This window comes from Glandiceps talaboti, chromosome 13, assembly GCF_964340395.1.
Source record: "Glandiceps talaboti chromosome 13, keGlaTala1.1, whole genome shotgun sequence".
NCBI lineage: Eukaryota > Metazoa > Hemichordata > Enteropneusta > Spengelidae > Glandiceps > Glandiceps talaboti.
Genome location: NC_135561.1, coordinates 6646846 through 6669690, shown reverse-complemented (window position 1 = coordinate 6669690; position 22845 = coordinate 6646846). Strand labels below are relative to the sequence as shown.

The window sequence follows — 22845 nt, the reverse complement described above, 5'->3', positions numbered from 1 at the left end:
ATGTGATCCTCCAAAGAAACTTCAATAATTTGAATTAGAATTATTACACCAAATTTGATATAGTGCTGTGATACCAGATAAAATCTGTTTGAAAAAAAAACCATACACATGAATATGCATACATACAGTCACATCCACACATACACACAAAATATATATACACACATACACACACACATATATATATATGTGCATACATACATAAATACATACATACATACATACATACATACATACATACACACACACACACACACACACACACACACACACACACACACACACACACACACACACACACACACACTGAGCACATAAAACAATCACAGCCAAACAACACCGATACTTTTTATAGATTCCATCTGATGTCAGACTTACCTGCCAATGTTCAACAGGACAATTCCTTCTAGTTGGGGTAATTCTAATTTCTGACCGTCTACTTCAACTTTTAAATCCCTAAACAAATCTTTGCAGGATCTTCTCTCCCTCGTCATCATTTTCCGGACACTAACTTTAAAGTACACTCCCTTGTTGTATATTCGACTCTGGAATTTTTCCGGGTTTTCCACTCTTTTCATATGGAATGCCAAACAAACATCAGCATCGATACCAATTCCAAAATAATTGTTCATGACAAACATGTTTGGCATGTCATCATTGCCTGAACTGCTGGTTGAAGAATTTGATCTGTTGTCACACTCTACAAGTTTACCATCTGGTTCAAATATGACAGTCCACCTGGGAGAGAGAACCAATCACATTTGACAGTTGTAAGATCAATTGGATTGCTACATTTCCTCATAGAGTACATTGTGTATATTTATTGAGATATTCATAACAAACTGATGGATACATGGACGGACGGACGGATGGATGGATGGATGGATGGATGGATGGATGGATGGATGGATGGATGGATGGCTAGAGGAACAGAGTGGGAAGAAGAGGATAGAGGGAGGGGGAGGAAGAGAGAGTCATGGAGGGCAAGGGACGGGTGGATGGACAATGTCAATGTATGGATGGATGGACGGATGATGGATAGACAGACTAACAGAGACAGACAGACAGAGACAGACAGACAGAGTCAGAGAGACAGACAGATGAACACACAAACAGGCGGAGAAATGCCATCAAACTCTAAATTCCTTACTCTCAAAAATGACATCTTGAACTTGCAATTGAAAGTGTTCTTGTGCATGCTATGACAAATCAACAAGTCAAATTCAAACCATCAGACAATATTACACTGAATTCCAAGTATGGACAGTATACATACAAATGATTACACACCTGTCTAGTTTGATTTCCTCAGCATCAACAATTGCACGCAGAATAGGAAAAATTTCATCACCATACTCGTATCCACCTCCCCATTTCAAGCAGCGGGCAAGGTCATTTCCTTGATAACAAAACAGGAATCCAAGAATTCATGAACAACTTGAAATACTACGGATATATGTGGATAGCTATATTGATAGGTTTACATTTGGATTGATAGTCATTTCTCAGTTTCATACTACGATTACAAAAGGGCTTAGTGTTTTCCTGTGATTCAACTGCTTTCCAATAAATACCGCCCTCTAGTGACTTTAATTCTGACACATTAAGACTTTGATGAATGAAATTAAATTAACTTTCATACACACAGTAACGAATTGGATCTATTATTTGCTTCAGTTGCTTTCCAGAAAAAGGAAATTCCCTCCACTGGCACAATTAGATTTTGACATATTTTGACTGTCAGTGACAAATAAAACGAACTTCCAAACATTAAAGAATTGGTTGGTAAAGACCCCTATCATTTTGGGAGTTGTTTTCCTTTGACCATCACTCACTAGTGAGCTGATTTAAAATAATTTCCTGACTATCAACTAATCCATTTTTACCATCTGGCTCTTGAGGGCGTTGTTCACATTTTTTGTTTGACCTGATGTGTGTGTGTGTGTGGTATAGTTTAATGTAACATCGATGTCGTAAAACCACCTCTTTATGGTCTCACCCAAAAGGTATCTGCTAGATTTCATTGCATCATGTGCTCTGTCTTGTGAGAATGAATTTGTAATGAGTGTAGCCATACTAAAATACATACTGACCTGTTCCTAATGGTAATATTGCTATTGGTGGTCTACTACACACTGACTCCTGACACATGTCATCTAATAATGATAATACCCAGCCAACCGTACCATCCCCACCACATATCAAAATACGGTACTGCTGTAGTTTACTGTACACATGTAAGCTGTAAGCCAAAATAAACAAAACATTACAAAATATATATCACATGTTGCTGTACCAATACTCTTCATTCTCTTCATGGCATATTATACAAATTTCACTTTCAAGGTATACACACACAATGTCTCTTGTATTCCTGTAATATCTGTTTGGCCTTCTTGGTCAAGATTAAAAACATGAAAATTTAGCCTTGTTGTGGGTCTACTTGGCCAAGGGCAAAAACATGAAAAATTACCCTGGTAGTAGGTATATTTGGTCAAGGAAATATAACATGAAAACTTACTCTGGTAGTGGGTCTACTTGGCATAGGGCAAAAAACATGAAAACTTACCCTGGTAGTGGGCCTCCTTGGTCAAGATCAAAGACTTGGTGTGGATTGACCAGTTTCTTGATGTTTGTGATCAGTTCAACACCTTGACACCCACCACTTTTAACATTAACAAATACTAATAATGGACAGCAGTCTTCATCAAGTCTCTCGGTCTGTGGCCAAACACAATGTAAATTAGGTGTTTTAATTTTGGTATGCCATCATACAAAACAAAAGCTATGGCTCCTCTTCTTGCTTATCCTTGACTCTTTTGAGGCATACATGGACTAATGAGTTATATTTCCCCGTTCAAACAGAACCTTTTGTCGGGAAACATTTTCAGAAGTTTTCAAGAAGTTATAATATACATTTTTTTTTTGTCAGTAATGAAATATTCTTTTAGCATGTAGAATGACTGATATTTGAGTGATAATATTATAGGATGTACGATGTCATATGATATAAAAAAGTTGATAAAATATAGAACCTGTGGACTATCTGAGGTACTTACATACAAAAAACTCCTAAATACTATGTACAATAAAGATTAAAAATTATATGATAGCGCTCTGCCTTACAATCGAATTCACGGCTAGAATGCTGCTCTACACCAAAACGGTTATTAAGATATTATACATTACAATTAAGGTAGAATGCGCCTGAAAATCGCAGCCATTCAAATCTCTTAAAATTTTGTTTAAAAATATAAAAGTTTGTTCTCTGTCTTTTTGAAATAAAAAACTTTGGGGTTCACCGTCTTGTTCTGCTAATAATAATAGAAACCATCTTTATCTTTGAATTCTTGGTACCTGCAATAGCATTTTACCCCACTTTACCTTTACTACTAGAGGCTCAAAATAGAACAAGAAAGTTGACTTATTCTCATGCACACCTATAGGCTACAGTTACAATGTATGTGAAGTGTATGGAGCAGAAGTTGTGGTGTCAACCAAAAAATCAAATGTTCATTATTTTTATGATGTACCTAGGCAGTAATATTCTATTTCGTGTACCAAGAATACACACAGTTTACACACACTATATTTAGCACCCAGTTTGGATTCTAACATAGTATTATGATTATCTGAATTCAAAATCTTGCAAGTATAAACAGCAAAAGATTATGACTTATTTCCAAGGGGCATAAAACATTGAAGTAAATAACGCAAGTGTTAGACTTACGTGAATTTCTGGAACAAATAGAACACCAAGTGGCTTATCATCAACAGTAGCTTCTTTTAACGTGTAATAAGCAGAAGTCGCTGCATCCACATCATCAAAAGTTAATATAGCAGCCCCTAGATGATAAGAAAACACATACAATTATCACTCTATTGAAACTCTGACGTTAAGCAGTGATATCTCTCAGCTGAAAGCAGCTGAGCAATACACAATGGCAGATGAGTGATAACACAGTGGTTATGGTCGTTGTTTGGGGATGTTAGTCTGGGTAGCATGGTTGGTGGTCTAAAGCTCCAACCTAGTGTTCAGGAGGTCACACATTTCAGTCCTAGTCTAGCTGCACTTTTCTCCTCCATTAACTACAATAGCAATGAAGTAAACTAGGTGTGTGTTCATATGGCAGCTACAGATGTTATTGTGGTGTAGTTTGGGTGGGTTTCAAAAAGGAGAAAAGTGAAAGGAGTGTGGTAATTGTCATGGGTCTGGGGTGATGGCTTTGGTAGCACAGTTGGTAGTACTCCCACCTAGTGTTTCAGAGGTCCTGAATCCCAGGCCGCATGCACTTTTTTTCTGTTTTGTTTGCTACAGAGGCTTCAACTGGTTGACTATGGGTTAGGATGGGACACGGATGTCTAATGTACCGTAGTCAAATAAGAATAGTCCTAAGCTATTTATGTTAATGAGGTTCAACTGTATATGAATGACATCACATGAACGTACATAATTTTTAAATAAAAGTTCATACTCATAATGTTGTCTGCTATATTTCAATCATGAAAGGATCACTCCAGTGAACACCGCCACAAAAACTGTCATGCAAATACCCAGAGTTTGACACACATTCACTCACACATCACGAGGGTTCTATCATTGTACATTACTGTAGCATACTGTTTTGCAGAATATGAAATACCGTCCACCAAACAATGTTTATATTTCAATCATACTTCCACATCGTCAATCAACTTACCATTTTGTGCATATACAGGTCCAATTGAGAATGGCACTACAACAAAACAAGAAATATTTGCATTATTTCTGAAAGAGTTAACATTTCATATTCTGAGCTTTTTCATGTTCTTATGTTGATTTCAGTAACAGTAAAGAAACACTGATCAGACAAGATTTCTTTTCATTCACAGTGATTAGATTTTGTTTGCAGTTATCAGTCTTTTAGTTAGGGGCAGTAAGTAGGTCAAATCTATCAAAGTATCCCATTGGCAAGCATTTTACTGACAGTTCCCTGCCAGTATTTTTGCTAAAGGTGGTAAGTAGGTGAAGATGACAGTCAACTTTAAAGATCAGGGTATCATTAGAAAGCTTGCCATTGATAAAATGGGTGTAGACACTTGAATACAGCCTCTATCCATAAGCTTTCAACAAAACATGTTTTTTACGACAAAAATGGCTGTCATTCAGCCATTATCATCTCCGTGACCACAAAATGAAGGGACGTCACATGCATACACTGACTATAGCACCTGACATTCATTGAAGGTTGGTTGAACTTGGCCTACGGATATTTGAGATACTGGTGGACATGGACAGACAGACACATAGAACACAACATAGTAGCTGCCCTGGGCTCTGTCCGTTGGAGGCTAAAAAGTCGAAATTAGTTTCCAGTGAATATTTACAAACATTGATAAGTAAACTTACCATCAACTAAAAGTTTTTGGATGATTTGTTTGTATCTGTGATCAGACAAATTGATGGGTAGGTTTCCAACATACATCTGTGAGCGATCATGTCGTTTTTCTTTAATCTTCCTGAGATAGTATCTTGTCTGTTTCATTTTTCGCAAAGAATTCTACAAATTCAAGAAAAAAAAACGAGTTAAAAGTTAGTACCGGTAATAATGTGGATATAAATTTTCATCAAAGTTTCATGAAATACAATTATTTATGGATATATTCATTTGGCTTTAAGTCTTATGAGGGTTACATTATATCTATGTCTGTAGGTGTGTCTGTCTGTCTGTCTGTCTGTCTGTCTGTTACAAGTCTGTCTGTCAATCTCTGTCTGTTACAAGTCTGTCTGTTTGTCCATTTCTGTCAGTCTGTTACAAGTCTGTTTGTCCATTTCTGTCACATGTTTTCACAATGTGTTTTCCATCAACTCATCATTTTTATGCAATAATGATATTTTAACCCAGTACCCTTCATCCCCATGGAAAACACAGTCAAGTATCTAGTACAATCCACACTGTGATCATTTGATGGTATGACACACATAGTCTATCTAACCACACTGAGCTAATGTCATAGTCCAACAGTTACAGACTGCTCGAGTGTTGAAATTAGAGGGGTCAACAGCTGGTTCTAGAGGTCAGCTGTAACGACAAATATTATTATTCTGATGAGGATCCTCAACCCAGCATAGTTTGAAAGCTCAATGCTAATACTACAAACTGCTTACAATGGGTATTATAACCTGACAGTAATTCATTTGATATCAATATCTGATTTTCATTTTTGATCAGCTGATTCTTACCCGTCTTGCTTCAACTAATTGTGGCCATGGACATTCATCTCGGTCCATAATTCTTTCCTGTACACCTTTGTCTAACAATACCTCTACTAGATTGTATTCTTCTGGATCTTCATCCTTTGTCAAATTGAAACAGTACAAAAATTAAATTTGTATTTTTCGTTAAAAAGAACCAAGTACCACTTTATATATATATCATTTTTCTATGTCAAAAACCTCACACTGATGTACCATAAACAGATTTAAACTCTAACGAGCTGCAAGCAACTGGAGCAGTTTGTTCATCATCAAATTTATACCATGTCCTGTGTACAGTTACACACATACACATGTTTACCTATATGTAATTCAATCTACTTCAGTGTGTACAATATTAAAGATTTAGTCATTAAATCTATCAAAACAGTTTTGAAAATATTCTCCAGTTGCAGCTATTATAACTTTCAGTATTATTATATTATATATATAATATTTCAATATTATTCTTTACCTCGAGACCAAACTTGTGTAAAGCCATTTCAATGACTTCCTCCACTGAAATAAAGTTGTTGATAGAAATTGACTTGTACGCTACTGGTACTCTGAAATGGGAATGAAAAAAATTATAAAATTCTCGGTACTTGCAATAGCATTTTACCTCATGCTAGAGGGTCAAAATAGAACAAGAAGGTTGACTTATTCACAGTACCTGCAATGGCGGTTTACCTCATGCTCGAGGCTCAAAATAGAACAAGGTTGACCTATTCTCAGGACCTTTCTGACAAGGTATTGTTCCTCTGATAGTGATACATAATTACAAAAAGCTGTTACAAACACACTGAATGATTTCAGTTGTTGATACAAATTTTGTAACAAACAAGTTTAAAAAATACCTTAGAGTGCCAGGGTAAACTCGGATTGTCCCTCTTTTCAAATCTTTTTCCTGCAAGGTCAAAATTTATGAACAGTGAGTCGTGTCCATGGCAACACACAAAATACATTACTATAACTGGTAACAGTGAAAAATAAGGATTCATTAAATATGTTTGTGGGTGTTGTCAAAGTTTATGAAGTCATTAATTTATATTTGCTTCTTTTGTGACATTATCATATAGATACAATTATCAATTACTAACTTAAAATTAGCAGCATCCATGGTAACTAATAACAACACTCTCGTGATGCTAACATAGGCTTATAATTATGTTTTAAATAAGGATGACTTTTCTGTACATTGTCAATTAGTTTTACAATACATCATCATTACGTATAAAAGTTAGTGATCACCATGGCAACAGTAGCATATCATTCCCACAGAACAACTATATAAAGCTATTATTAATCCACAATTTCTTAGTAGTATTATAAGCTATCGACACGTCAGTAAAACTTCCAATTAAGGAATATTAATAACTTTTTTTGACATTTTGTCGTGAATAATTCTTATTTAGGTTAATAAGTAAATATATTTTAAGCCACTTTACAGTAAGTTGTACTTCTAAAATTAAGAAGTGTATAACTGTTTGACATTTTAAATATATGTTGAATATTCTCACTTTTGAAAGTTTCTTTATTTTATAGATAGTGTTTTCCCACTCTGTGCTCAAAGCGCTTTACAATTATTACCCCTGGCACAGATCTTTAGCGACACAACTGCCCTTTACTTGCCCAAGGACTTTAGTCATTCAGAAACAAATGATAGCAACGGGGCTCGAACCTGCAACCTGCAGACTCAAAGCCGACCACTCTAACCATTTGCCCATCATGACTCCACTAAATAAATAACTTTTCACTATTTTATGTGGGAAGATCAGACTTTGATGAAAAATAACAATTATTTTTTTATATTTCATAACAAGTCAATATTCTAGCTTGGCAGCAAAGATATCAAGGAACCATTTAACTGTAATATTAAAGTGGCCATAGGGAGGAAGGTTTGGGTATTTTTTTTGGATTTTTTAATTTGTAAACAATCTTACCACGGCTTTCTACTAAAAAATTAATGTGAAACAACACATGCCAAGTCCTTGTTTGTAACTCACTACATTACGAAAGATTAATAAATGTGTCAATTGTACTTTTCACACATTTTTTTTTTTAATTTATTGAGTTTCAAACAGACTTAGTCTCTGTTGTTCCACATTGATCTTTCAAGTAGGAATTAAGCCATAATAAAATTGTTTTATCAATTAAAAATCCAAAATAAATAACCAATCCTCACCCATATGGTCAATTTAACGCTTTTAATTTGAAATGTAAAGTGTCACGTTTTTTACTCAGCAAAAAACAGATTTACTGGCTTTACAAAGCAATTAACTTCTGATCTGAAGACTAAACAAGTTTATGACAATTTTTTTTACCAAGTCAAAGGTCTCCATTCAACTAAAAACTCTTGCTATTCAAACAGGCAAATGCTGAATATTAAAAATTTCTTATGATACATAAATGTGTGTTCCTAGTGTTCATCAAATTTCATAATTAATGTTATTTTCTCCTTCAATATATATATTTTGTAATCAATTTGTAAATCTGTTTACCCCATATACATATTTCATAATTAATATTAAGTACATTTGTTTCCCTCAACTATATGTATATATTTCATTATTAATATGTAAATATATTTACCTCATATCTTAAGAAAAGTGAAGGTGGTCGGCCGTCTCTATTATTTTTACCCAAATTAGAACTGTGTTCTCCAGTTTTTAATCTTCTCTCATGCAAATGTGAACCTGGGAAATAGAAATAAAAGTTAGCCTTGCAATAACAACAACTTCACACAAACATTTTTTTTTGCTAAGGTCGGGGAATTTCGGAAAGAGAAAGGGACAAAGGGGTAAACGTGGCAGTCTCTGCCACAAAATCTACTGCAATTTTGTTTGGGAACCAGTAAAATGACATGGAACCCAGTAGATTGTACATATGTACCTCTACCTGTGACCCTTTCAACACATCACATCAGGCAAAAAAAAAAATTGTGTTTCCTATAACATGGTCTCAGAAACTAGGGTAGGTAGGTTGACTTTGATTTGATTTGATCTGATCTGATCTTTTTTAATTGTTCTTATTTTTGTGAAATACATTGATATTGATACATTGAAATACATACATAGTTGATGCAATATGTACAGGCAACAGAAAACAGACTTACATGAAGGTCAAAAAGACAATGACCTTAAAAGTTTGCCAAATACAAACTCAAAAATGGGTTTCTCCCAGTTTACATGTTGTCATAGACTGTAACTTATGCTGTGTTACGCCATCCTTGCCAGCCCGCTTCTACTGTTGCACGAGGGCGCCCTCTCACAATCTAATTACCATACTGCTATAATGTTAAAGTATTGTTTCTTGACCTAGTGGCATAATATCATAACTAGGCAAAGCCCATAAGCTCGCACAGGGTAGATTCATTTGTGACCGACTGCCTCACGATGATATTGTAGAAAGCGCCCTCCGCATAGATAATGCACATAGTATATAGAACGCACATGCATAGTCATTGTGCCGCAATGCATCCTTGGGTAAAACCACCCAAAAAACATCGCATAGTATGTAGGATGTGCGTGCGTACTAGTCACTGAGCCGCTACGCGACGCTAATATCCCTCTGAATGTATTTTGGAAAATAATCTAAACTAAAGGTCATGATTTGAGGTCAAAGGTCAATGGCATATTCACCTGCTTCAGTTATTTCAGCAAGATAATAGGCTCTAGCATCTTCTGATATTTGGTATGCCTTTAGTGCTGCCTCCTAGAATACGACAATGAAAACACAAAATTAATTCGTGAATAATTTCATTCTGGATTAGACAGTTCTCAGAATTCTGACAACAATCTATAAACACCTACTCAGCACTCTAAATTTCTAAACATATCCAGGGCTTTCAGAATGATTTCGTGGAATCTATCATGGAATCAAAATGACATTATCATTTCTATAAAGCATGGATTCCAGGCTTTTGAATTTCCAGATGTTTATCTAATAATACATGGGCTAACTTTGAATACTTTTGAATACAAACTGATTTCAACATACACTTTTTCATCAACACCCTTCAATTTTATCATTTTGGGGTAAAAATAAACCAGTGATTGCAATGTTGTAAATGTCAGGGTCCAGCTAGTCTAGAGGCTATCCATTGGGTTTGAATCTGAAGATCTCTACCCCATAGTCTAGTGCAATGAGGAGCTGAGATGAAATTTCAAATTCAAATGAAGCCACCCACACAGTCATTAACACCATGTCTTTGTTAATCAATTACAGAATTTTGCCCAATAATAAGTTGGCATTTTTTGGAGACATTGAGAACACTACTTATACACTCTTCACATCTTTCTAAAAGTTGGAGGTTTATGTTATTTTTTTCTCCCTTCCTGGTCATATTTTGATTGATCATGTCATTTCCTGTTCATGTTTCAATTATGTCATTTTCTGGTCATTTTCTTCTATGATGTCACTTCCTGGTCAACTTTTGATTTATGATGTCACTTCCTGGTTATATTTTAATTTATGATGTCACTTCCTGGTGAACTTTTAATTTATGATGTCACCTTCTGGTCAACTTTTGATTTATGATGTCACTTCCTGGTCAACTTTTGAATTATGATGTCACCTCCTGGTCATATTTTAATTGATGATGTCACTTCCTGGTGAAATTTTGATTTATGTCACTTTCTGTTAATACTGCAAAGATTTTTCAAAGTTTAATGGGGGATAGACTTTTTCAATTATCTCAGTTTGCATAGCAAATCTTTACACACTGGCTGTCTTCAGTTCAGGAATTGAGAGTAAAACAGTATAATTACCAGTAATTGGTTAGTTTGGGCATCTTTAGGTACAGAGATTGTACGTGATACTCTTCTTTTAAATGAGAGATTACCATCAAACAGTCGAATCACTGTTCCATCAGAACCTGTGAAAAAACACAATTTGAGAAATTATTACTCCTATCACAAGTAAAAAGTTTTCACTTAGTTTGACTTGGGATTGTCTCAGTTTGATGTATAAGCTCAAAAAAAAAAATTCATTTTTCATGGATAAATATTTCCTTTCATTCTACAGTTTAGTCTGTATGTATAGTAACAGTATTTTTCATACATCATGGTAACTTTTTCTGTTGAATATTGTTTGTAGATTTTTTTCTCTAATTCATCACAGACATACTTGCCCTCCTTTGATATTGCATTGTGACAGTGGACAATCAAACTAAAGGAATGTATAACAATAAATATGAGATGTGAGGGGGGGGGGGGGTGTTAAAGCGAACATATAACAATATCAGATGGGGGATGGGGGGGGGGGGACAGTAGCTTCTTTTTAAATCTGTTTCCAATTTGAATGAGAGGGGCATAACAATAGAAGCCAGTTACACTGAAACAGAATATGTTCTGATTTGACAAAATATTTGTCTAGTTTGAAAGACCTAGTCATTGTTCCACTTATGTAATCACTTGCTTCCCATGAGCATATAACACCATGTGGAAACAACGACTGGATCTAATTGCCTTAACAGTGCTACACTTCATCATCTGGCATGACAAAAATCTTAACATTGCATGCTGCTGCAGATTCAACATTTCCTTTACATGAACTAACTTTTTAGTCTTTAGGTGATTAGCTCCCTCAGAAGGACTGGAATGAAACAACTACACATAAATTCTTTGTCAAGCCAGACAATAAAACGTAGTAATGTTGGTAAGATCTTTATAGTGCCTGTACACTGTACATTAATTGTAGTTAAAGCTGCACTAGCTGCAACTGAAACATTTTTTTTTTTGAAAATCTCTTGTTAAAAATAATGTCTTGCTCACCAACTTGTACATCCTGAATAGTATTGTATCATCTTGTGGGTAAACAATTTTGAGTAGCTGTGTGCATATAATGGTCAAATAAAAGCCTATCATGACAAATTGATTTTTGGGTCCACACCCAAAAAATCAGCAACCCAATGCAATCATTATTTCAACCTGTTACTGTACCACAAATGGATAAAATCAATGTTGTATTTTAATAATTTTCAGTGGATATATTGTTTGTTGTCTGACTGAAAAATGATTGCATTACAGTTTGAACAGTTTTACTTCGATTTTTGTCAATTAAGTCAGATGATGTATCTCTAGCTGTATTAGGTTAAATTGCTTCTTATGCTAACAATAGTAATATTCTGAGCTTATGATACAAACTGTGACATTCCCTAGCTTTCACAGGAGGAATCACATTTTCACACAAAATATATATTAAAGGCATATACTAGATCACAGAATACTCATAGTTCATCTGTTGTAGTCTAAATCCTATACCTGTTGATATTCTCTTCAATTACTATCCACCCCACGTATAGTCAAAGTCACAAATTTCACCTATAATCTGGCTAAAACTGCCTGATGGGGGAAGGCTGGACAGTGCATAACAGTAGTAATACATCACAAACTGGCAGGCAGTTGTAATTGGTTACAAAATTCAGACAAGTGCTTAATATTAATAAAATTAAATAAATGTTAGTAATAAATATTAATATTAATATTAATATTAATATTCAATAACAGCTGCTTTGAATATGTGCATTTAGCACATAATGTTTACTGTAATACTTAAGTCCACCTGAAAGTAAAGCATATAGGAACGCTATAGCGTCATCACGTTTATATCAATATTGCTGGAGGTAAACACAGATTATTGTGCTGAGAGTAACCATTTTGACTATACGGTGGAGATGATTGTAGTGATTGTAACACGTATAGGAAACTAGACTAATCTGTTGTTACATATACAAAACACAAAAAAGACATGTCAAGATACACAGAAGTAAGAACAAACTTCATAGATGATTACCTTCAGTAACGACAAATACAGTCTTACTACAAAACATATAGTCACCAGTATTAAAGGCAGAACATTTTTGAATGATTTCCACCCCTATTCCTTGTAATATGGTACAGCCCGCTTCATAAGCATGCTTGACCAAGGTACAGGAAAAGTAGGCGAGACAAAAAAAGGTCTGATTACAGCAGGGGGGAGGGGGTATTATGAGTGAGTGACACAGGGGTGGATATTGCTTTCAAATTAGTGAAAGAGTGTCATATACCACACAAGAAAGAAATTTGTGTGGTATACATGAAAAAAAACACACTTTTATTTAAAACATAGGAAAACATTTCAACACAATTTATAAGTAGTCTTTTTATTTTTGGAGATTTTCTTCCTGCCACATACCAGTGCCTGGACTATTAGTTGTCAATATCCCATCAACACATAGAACTGAAACCTCATCTTGCATGACAAATTGTGAGAAGAAAAAAATCAAAACTTTGTTATGTGAAGCATTCCATTCACTTGCATTGCATTGCACTAAATGATAACAGGTAAGTTATAGCCATGCATGCAATGGTTGCTGGTTAGAGTGCAATTGTAATCTGTGTATAACGCTGGTGGTGAACGGTGTAGACTTTATGATCCCAAGACACCATCAATCAATTCCTGTTGTACGGTACTGAGGGTGTACACTTTATGAATGGACTGTTAATATCTAATATGAACCATGGATCTTGAATTATTAAAGATCTTCAATTCTTGGTACCTGCAATAGCATTTACCTCATGCTAGGGGGTCAAAATAGAACAAGACGGTTGACTTATTCTCAGTACCTGTAATACCATTTTACCTCATGCTAGGGGGTCAAAATAGAACAAGACGGTTGACTTATTCTCAGTACCTGTAATAGTATTTTACCTCATGCTAGAGGGTCAAAATAGAACGGGACGGTTGACTTATTCTCAGTACCTGTAATAGCATTTTACCTCATGCTAGAGGTTCAAAATAGAACAAGACGGTTGACTTATTCTCAGTACCTGTAATAGTATTTTACCTCATGCTAGAGGGTCAAAATAGAACAGGAAGGTCATTGCTTATTCTCAGTACCTGCAACAGCATTTTACCTCATGCTAGGGGGTCAAAATGATAGGAGGGTCGACTTATTCTCACACACGCCTATAGTAATGCATATGAAGCATGTCGAGCAGAAGTTACGGTGTCGATTAAAATCTGCTGTTGTGTACAAGGCACCATTTCTTTTTTGGCTTTTGCGTTTACTGTCGTTTGTTCTTTTGTGAGCACCTGTTACATACATGTGGATATTCCCAACAACAGACTGTGTCCATTGAGCTCCATCCTTAGGAAGCAGTCTATGTTGGGGGTGATGCATATATAGTCTCTTACAGCAAATTAACAGACATGTATTGTTGCCCTTGTTATCAACATCTGTCATCATACATATAAAGTACAATGTTTCTCAGTGAAGTGGTCATTCTGTCAAAATCTGAATCTGCAATTTCAACACTAGATTGTACAATACGCAGCATCGTGTTGCTCCACCCTAATCCATGTACCGTGAGGGCATCCATCATGGTGTACCTTACAGACTATCTGAACACTAGGTGCCATTCAGTACTGTATGCCAACTGTCTCCAGATGAATGAAAAAAAACCCAGAAATAAACAATTTTCTATCCTACCTGGTTCATTGTATTCATCTTCTTCTACAGTTGCCTCATCTGTAAACAAAATGTCAGAAATTTAATCATAAACATTATAATTATCAATTTGAATTATAACATTATATTTATTCATGATTCTTAAAGACTGATACAATTTGACAAATCAATGATATTTCTATTTACACTGAATTATAATCTCTTGATTGTAATTTTAAAATTAAACATAGAATGTATATGTCAGACAAGAGGTTCTAGTTAGCGAAAAAAAAAAAGTTTTTACAATTATTATCTATTTATGATTGTTATAATCTTAACATTATGAATAATTTTGAAAATTTATCTTTGCAATTTAACAGTCAGTACATGAATTTAGTAGTTCTTATTAGAGATTTAAACAAATGTGTTATATAGATATCCTGTATTGATGACTGTACACAGATGACACAAACACACTTACGCATCCATGGACACACACATGCACACACACACACACACACACACACACACACACACACACACACACGCACACACACACACATGCACACACACACATCCACAAACATGCATACATACACATACAAATCAAGTTAGACACACATAAATACACATACATACATACACACATATACATACATACATACATACATACATACATACATACATACATACATACATACATACATACACACATACATATATATAGACACACAGACTCACAGACAGAGACAGACAGACAGACAGATAGACACACACACATACACACACACACACACACACACACACACACACAACTAGTATATTCTCATTTCTAATCATATTAACACTGAATCAACTGGATTGTCAATGGTAAAAGTTAATGTGTGCATCAAATAAAACCATGTTTTAAAGATTGGCTTTATTTCTGAATCAATACAGTAGAAACTGGGTAGACACATGAAATAATTACACACTGTCTATACTTTGTTAAGTTACAAATACTCACTGACACTATTAGTAATTGCACATAAAGTCAACATCAAGGACTCAATTAAAATAAAACTCTTAATCAGTAATGCTAATGCAAGCTAATTATTTTGTCAACACATCTCACAGAAATAAGAAAGTATGTCAAGGAAAGTGTTAGTAGGGTTGGGTCTACCATCGGTCATCCCTTTCCATGTATTGCACTGTGCCATCACTGTAATGTGAATCTGCAAATTTGGGCAAGTCTACTACAGAGGAAAGGGGTGACCAAGTTTGCTTGAATTACTAAAAATAACTTGGTCAAGCTAAGTTTTGTTACAAAAATATTCAAATGAAACAATAAATGTATACAAATAATAAGGAATAACTCAAATTTGGGCAAGTTCATACGAAAGGGGTGACCAAGTTTGCTTAACTTATCAAAAGTAACTTGGCCAAGATAAGTTTTGTTAGGAAAAATGAAATAAATAAAAAAACTCAAAGACAAGGAATAACTATGCACACAAAAACTAACTCGCAATTTACGTTTCTTGTGGTTAAAAAGGTGGGTAACTCCATGCCAAAAATTGGATATGTTATTGAGAGTTGTTCTTTTATGCCTTCGAGTGCCACGGGGACTTCCCGCATCCAAGGAACTACAAGTACTACTGCATGCACTGTTGGAGGTAGTAGAAACAGAGGAGACACTGTCGGATTGAGTGTCAGTGGAAGTGTAAAAGTAAGACAGACCATGGTGGGTGGGTAGAGGGTCACCTGGGTGGAAGACAAAACGGATACCCAACATACAATAAACAACAACAAAGACAAAACAAGAAAATATAAAACATTCAAGACAACATTACCATATTAAATAAAATAATTCTAAATAAAACATGATAAAAGTGTGGGTGAACAAATCAATGCATGCAATAATACAACAAGTGAGGGTGCAGTTATACAAATGAAATCAAAGCCCTTATTGCTAAGCCAGAAGAAATATTTGACATCAATATTAGCTACTAGATGCCTTGCGTTGCTATATTGGTGTAAATGAAATTGCATCGTTTGCTTCTTTCATCAATTAATCTATCGCCTTTTTCTTACAAACTGAAATAGATTCTCTTTCTAAGATATACAAATTACATAGGGGAGGGGCATATTTCTGCAAGTGGTTTTAGTTTTGTAATATTTACAATGTAAAATTAATGTAAATGTCTGTTGCACTTTGAAACAATATGTATGTTTCTGGTGAGACACTATACAACCCTCCCCCCACCCACTCCCATACACCACCCTTAATATCCCCAATGGATTTCAGATAACTACAATGGGGGAGTGGGGGGGGGGGGGGGTGTTAACCATTGTAATTGTAATACATTCATTATTATATTACACCTGATATGTTCATTTAAGTATCTGCCGATACATTATTAAGGTGACGTAGTAAATAAACGTTAACATGTTCTGTGACATGCTACCACCAGTAAAATTAATGGCGGTAATGTAGGAAATCTGCCAAACTTACTAATTTACCTTTTCAAAAAATGGGAGTGACATAGCAGAATGTGAGAGAACAACACAGAGGGTGTAACTATATTACAACAAATGGGTACTAAGTATATTTTTATATAAAATATACAAAAGAATTGCTGTTTTCCATTATTTGACAGATTGTCATTCATTTTTTCTGGCTTACAGTAAACCATGATAAACATTGGTTGTACCAAACTAAATATAAACATAAAAGTCAGTTTATACCATTTATTAGCCCACTACATCTGAACACTGAATACCAATCAATATGTACATGCTTCAAAACAAGTGTATAAGAATATCATGCAAACACATGGACCAAAACGAACTGAGTAGTGAAAATGGTAATATATATATTTGGGTGTATGATATATAATCAGGTGAATCACCAACATCTCTTTTCGTATCAAGAGAAGTTGGCCAGTATGTATTGGAGAACTCGGCCTGCAAGAACTGAACTCGGCCACAAGAAGTCAGCCAGTACATCATACGACAAAGCTAAAGTATTCAGATGCTATCTCCATATTGTATGCTTCATGGTATCCTTTGAGTGAGGTCACCGGGGTCAAGCCCATACAGCTCTAGAGGGGTGATAACAACCTAACTTTTAAATGATCAACAGGACAGACATACACACTGTAGGCTTAGGTTGTCGGACACAATTCTAGTGTATGCTTCATGGCACCCTTCTAGTAAAGTGTGTCCTATCCCATGGGTACTAACAACCATAGTTCAACTGCTAGCGGTATGTATGAAATACATACTGGCTGAGTTCACAACTTGCTGAGTTGCAACTGGCCGAGTTCCCTTGTATTCTCATTTACCAATTAAATGACATTTCTTACTACTTTTTTTATTATTATCTGATGACTCCTAAGAATACTTCCGATACACAGTACTCCTTACTTGTTTTATTTATTTCTCATTTCAGAGGCCCACTTCCCTCTAGGATCAAAATATTGGTGAGAAAAACAGTGTCTGGCAGAACTATAGTAAAAGTTGGTCCAGAATAAAAGAATCATCCTAAGTAATCTTTATGGCTCCCGTGATAAATTAATGTGAAAACTTAGGATTGAAGCATGGACCTTTAAGGTTGCCATGGCATCAGGTAATGTTGTAAAGGGTCACAAACATGATCTGTGAACAACATTATTTTCTGGCAAACAGGTATAATAATGGTCAAACTTACTAATATGTTCTTTCACAGTGAAATAAAATTAAAGTGTCTAGTACCAAGAATACCTCAATATAATTTCAAACTGTTCTGATTACATTTCACATTTTCGTTTCAGTGGTTCCTTGCAAAGTGGTGGATGAGAATTGAAGCAAAAATGGAAACTTATTGAGGTTTGACACTCAGCATAGGAATGATAATAACAATAGTTACCTACTTAGAGTAAAAACAGACAATTTACCATTCTTCATGACAACATATTCATGATAACTAACAAGCAATGCTAGCATGCACACATTCTTTTAAATCAATAAACAATCTCATTTAAACAGTAAAAGTTATTTGCCTGCCTACTTTTAATCTTTCTAAGCTTCTTTCTTGATTATGAAAAACTGTGCAGACTGTATGACACTGGTTTTGCTACAAACCACTCATTACATATTATTGCAGTACTGTGATATGCACTTCTGGATGCACTCTATAGCCAAGAATTGACCAAGCAAGCATGTTCCTGTTGCTACCAAGATGCCAAACAATTGACCATTATTTTTATTTATGGCAGGCTAAAAACTTTGTGCATATATTGGAAGTGATAATATTCAAAAACAGTCCTTGAGGCCAAAACAGATGGTTTGAGCAAATGGCTCTATGGTAAAGTTTATATGGCTGTGTATCTGTACATGCACATATGTATTTGTTTGTTTGTTGTTTGTGTAAGTATCTGTACATATTTGTTTGTTTGTTTGTGTGTGTGTGTGCGTGCGTGCGTGTGTGCGTGCGTGCGTGCGTGTGTGTGTGTGTGTTTTATCTGCAATGCACTTTCTGCTGTTGTGAGTTGTAAGATATTTAATAAAATGCCATTATATCATTATAGTAGTAAAGACAATGAAAAATCACTCAAACTGTTAATTTCATCAATATAACCTGTCGACAGGTATTGGCAACAAATTGGCATTCCCTTCCTAACACTAAACCTGTAAACATAGCGTGTAAATATTTGGCACACAAACATACGAATAGCCATAGCTACAGCTGATTGCAAAAAATTTGCTACAACTTTTCATACTTCCTTAGGCTACATTTGAATTGAGTAGTATGCTACATACCTCTACCAACCCAAAATAAACTTGATAGTTTTGGGCAAGTATATAATGGTGCACAGAAACTGGCGGTTGACTATAATAGGATCAAATTCTGGGGTCTAACCATATTTTTCTCCTTAAACTAAGTTAAGCCCATCTAACTTGAACAGTGTACATGTATATGGTAAGGGTTGAAAATATTACCTGATTTCCAAACATCAAAATTAATGTAAGATTTCAAAATCAATTAATTACGATTAATCCTCTTTCTCCCTAGGAGGTATTTGTCTGTACACAACTAAATACAAGTTGGTCCTCTTTCTCCCTAGGGGGTATATGTCTGTACACAACTAAATACAAGTTGGTCCTCTTTCTCTCTAGGGGGTATTTGTTTGTACACAACTAAATACAAGTTGGTCCTCTTTCTCCCTTGGGGGTATTTGTTTGTACACAACTAAATACAAGTTGGTCCTCTTTTCCCTAGGGGGGTATTTATTTGTATACAACTAACTACAAGTTGGTCCTCTTTCTCCCTAGGGGGTATTTGTTTGTACACAACTAAATACAAGTTGGTCCTCTTTCTCCCTTGGGGGTGTTTGTTTGTACACAACTAAATACAAGTTGGTCCTCTTTCTCCCTAGGGGGTATTTGTTTGTACACAACTAAATACAAGTTGGTCCTCTTTCTCTCTAGGTGGTATTTGTTTTTAAATAACTAAATACAAGTTGGAAAGAGGATTACGCTTTTCCATATATTCAGTCTATTTAACCAGGGTTCCAAAACCTTACTAGCTATTACAAACTTTTGAACATAAATTATTTTTTGAGAAGTCAGTCAACTGTTCTACATACTTGTCCATAGTTCAGTCCCCCTCCCCTTCCTTTTTTCCGGGGCCTTCCCCCTCTTTTGTACACAACAACTGTTACTTTAGATACAAGACTACCGGTATATACTAGCCAGTATAGGAAGACAATACCAAATGAAAGCCAATGCCTTTACACAGGTTATACTAACACAGCAAACCAGGATATAACGCATACACAAGACATAGTGAAGTATTGTAATTATGCCTCACCTGCACTCTTCGATATGGATTTGACAGAATAATTGGTCTTGGGCATTGACACTGTATTGGGTATGCTTAAAATTTCACGTAATGGTCCATAATTACATTCGGGTGCAATGGACCTATAACAACCTGTATGGGCCTGTAAGTACAACAAAGTTGAGATTGTTAAATACATTCAGGGAAAAGCAAAACTGGGAAATTTCCTTTGACCATGCACAGACAAACATGCTATGTGTATGCTTAAAATTTCACTTCATAGTTAATAGTGGTTTGTAAGTAGCTTTAGGTGCAATATAACAACCTGTACAGGCCTGTATACAGATATTTGAAATGATTAATTCATTCAGGGGAAAACCAAACAGTACTAAGGAAATTTCCTGTATGCACTCACAGACATGCTATACACCTAAAATTTCATGTTGCAGTTAGTGGACATGGAAGTATTTAGGTGTCAGTGAATTGCACCAGGTATAACAAGTTGAACCTATATGGGCTTGTAAACACCAAGAACATTTGGGACAGTTGATTCATTCATGCAATGGTAAACTTAAACTGTAGCCTTAAAGGAAATTTCCGACTGACCACACACTGACAGACAAGCCAAGAGTAAGGAATAATGTCGGATTCTGATTCTGATTTTTTCGTAGACCAATTAGTTGTCTCATGCTGCCATGTCATTTACTATAGGCCTACGGTATACTACTGCTAAATTTACATTCAGAAAGTCAAAAACTGGAATTTAACCCTTTCATTCCTAGAGACGACATTGGAATAAATAGAAACTTGATTGTAAGAACATTTTCTAAAATTTAAGAATATTACTTCATTGGGAAGTAATATTTCTTGAATTCTGATCTAAAATAAAGTTGATCTTTTTCCAAAAATTACAGAGAAACAAGAATTTTTGTTCAAAAATTTTGGCGGGAAAGTTTCTAGTCCTGAAAGGGTTAAGAGATGCAACGTAAGTAAATAATTAAGAGTTGTTTGTACTTACTGTAACTCCACACCATACACATCTCATACTAGCTATACATTCTGTAGTTGCACAAGTCTTCTTACAGACAAAACATTTTGCATTGGCAGGTAAATTACCCTCCCTCCAGTGATGTAACACCACTTGTGATGACTAAGAACAAAGAAGAGTCAAAATCAATCACTTAAACTATTTACAGGTAAATTACCCTCCCTCCAGTGATGTAACACCACTTGTGATGACTAAGAACAAAGAAGAGTCAAAATCAATCACTTAAACTATTTACAGGTAAATTACCCTCCCTCCAGTGATGTAACACCACTTGTGATGACTAAGAACAAAGAAGAGTCAAAATCAATCACTTAAACTATTTACAGGTAAATTACCCTCCCTCCAGTGATGTAACACCACTTGTGATGACTAAGAACAAAGAAGAGTCAAAATCAATCACTTAAACTATTTACAGGTAAATTACCCTCCCTCCAGTGATGTAACACCACTTGTGATGACTAAGAACAAAGAAGAGTCAAAATCAATCACTTTATTTACAGGTAAATTACCCTCCCTCCAGTGATGTAACACCACTTGTGATGACTAAGAACAAAGAAGAGTCAAAATCAATCACTTTATTTACAGGTAAATTACCCTCCCTCCAGTGATGTAACACCACTTGTGATGACTAAGAACAAAGAAGAGTCAAAATCAATCACTTTATTTACAGGTAAATTACCCTCCCTCCAGTGATGTAACACCACTTGTGATGACTAGGAACAAAGAAAAGTCAAAATCAATCACTTTATTTACACAGTTCAGACTTCTCCATAGTCTAGTTACATCAATTATCAAAGATTCAACACATCCACTACATACAGAATATGAATATCTACCAAGTGGTCGTCGCCTCAGAGTACCACGTGCACGTACAAACAGATTTAAGTATAGCTTTGTTCCAAGATCTATTCATCTCATAAATAACATGTAACCGCTACTGTCTGTATGTATGTATGTATTTATATGTATTGTAATCCTAACTTTACTTTTCATGGATTATGTATTTAATTAATGTAAACTGTGTGGATATGTAGTTTGTCTATTTTCTGTCAATGCAACGAAAATTTCATGATCGACATGACGAATAAAGTTATTATTATTATTATTATTATTATTATTATTATATACATGTAAGTTGTTCTCTAGTCAAATGGACAAATTCTATCGAAAATCTGGCTAAATCTCCTGCTGTGGAAGGGATGAACAGCACGTCAGTAGCAATCCATCACACACTGACAGGTGGTTGTAATTGGTTACTTTGTTCAGTTTACTACAAACTTAATGTCCAGTTTGAATGTAAGTGATGTGAGAATGCAATAAGATCATCACAC

General features: G+C 35.2%; 1 protein-coding gene across 1 annotated transcript in view; it reads right to left on the bottom strand.

The window, feature by feature from the left end:
- The window catches only part of LOC144444988 (diacylglycerol kinase theta-like), a 71272-nt gene that overhangs the window by 4161 nt on the left and 44266 nt on the right, over positions 1-22845 (bottom strand). Inside the window, exons 5-21 of the mRNA XM_078134538.1 lie at positions 21485-21616; positions 20497-20629; positions 14709-14747; positions 13412-13468; positions 11005-11111; positions 9877-9949; positions 8828-8931; positions 7093-7142; positions 6711-6801; positions 6224-6337; positions 5390-5540; positions 4701-4736; positions 3731-3846; positions 2570-2721; positions 2094-2242; positions 1291-1399; positions 379-738 (exon numbers count right to left, since the gene is read on the bottom strand). Of these exons, the coding sequence (XP_077990664.1) occupies positions 379-738; positions 1291-1399; positions 2094-2242; positions 2570-2721; positions 3731-3846; positions 4701-4736; positions 5390-5540; positions 6224-6337; positions 6711-6801; positions 7093-7142; positions 8828-8931; positions 9877-9949; positions 11005-11111; positions 13412-13468; positions 14709-14747; positions 20497-20629; positions 21485-21616 (1973 nt within the window). The remainder of the gene's footprint in view (positions 1-378; positions 739-1290; positions 1400-2093; positions 2243-2569; positions 2722-3730; positions 3847-4700; positions 4737-5389; positions 5541-6223; positions 6338-6710; positions 6802-7092; positions 7143-8827; positions 8932-9876; positions 9950-11004; positions 11112-13411; positions 13469-14708; positions 14748-20496; positions 20630-21484; positions 21617-22845) is intronic.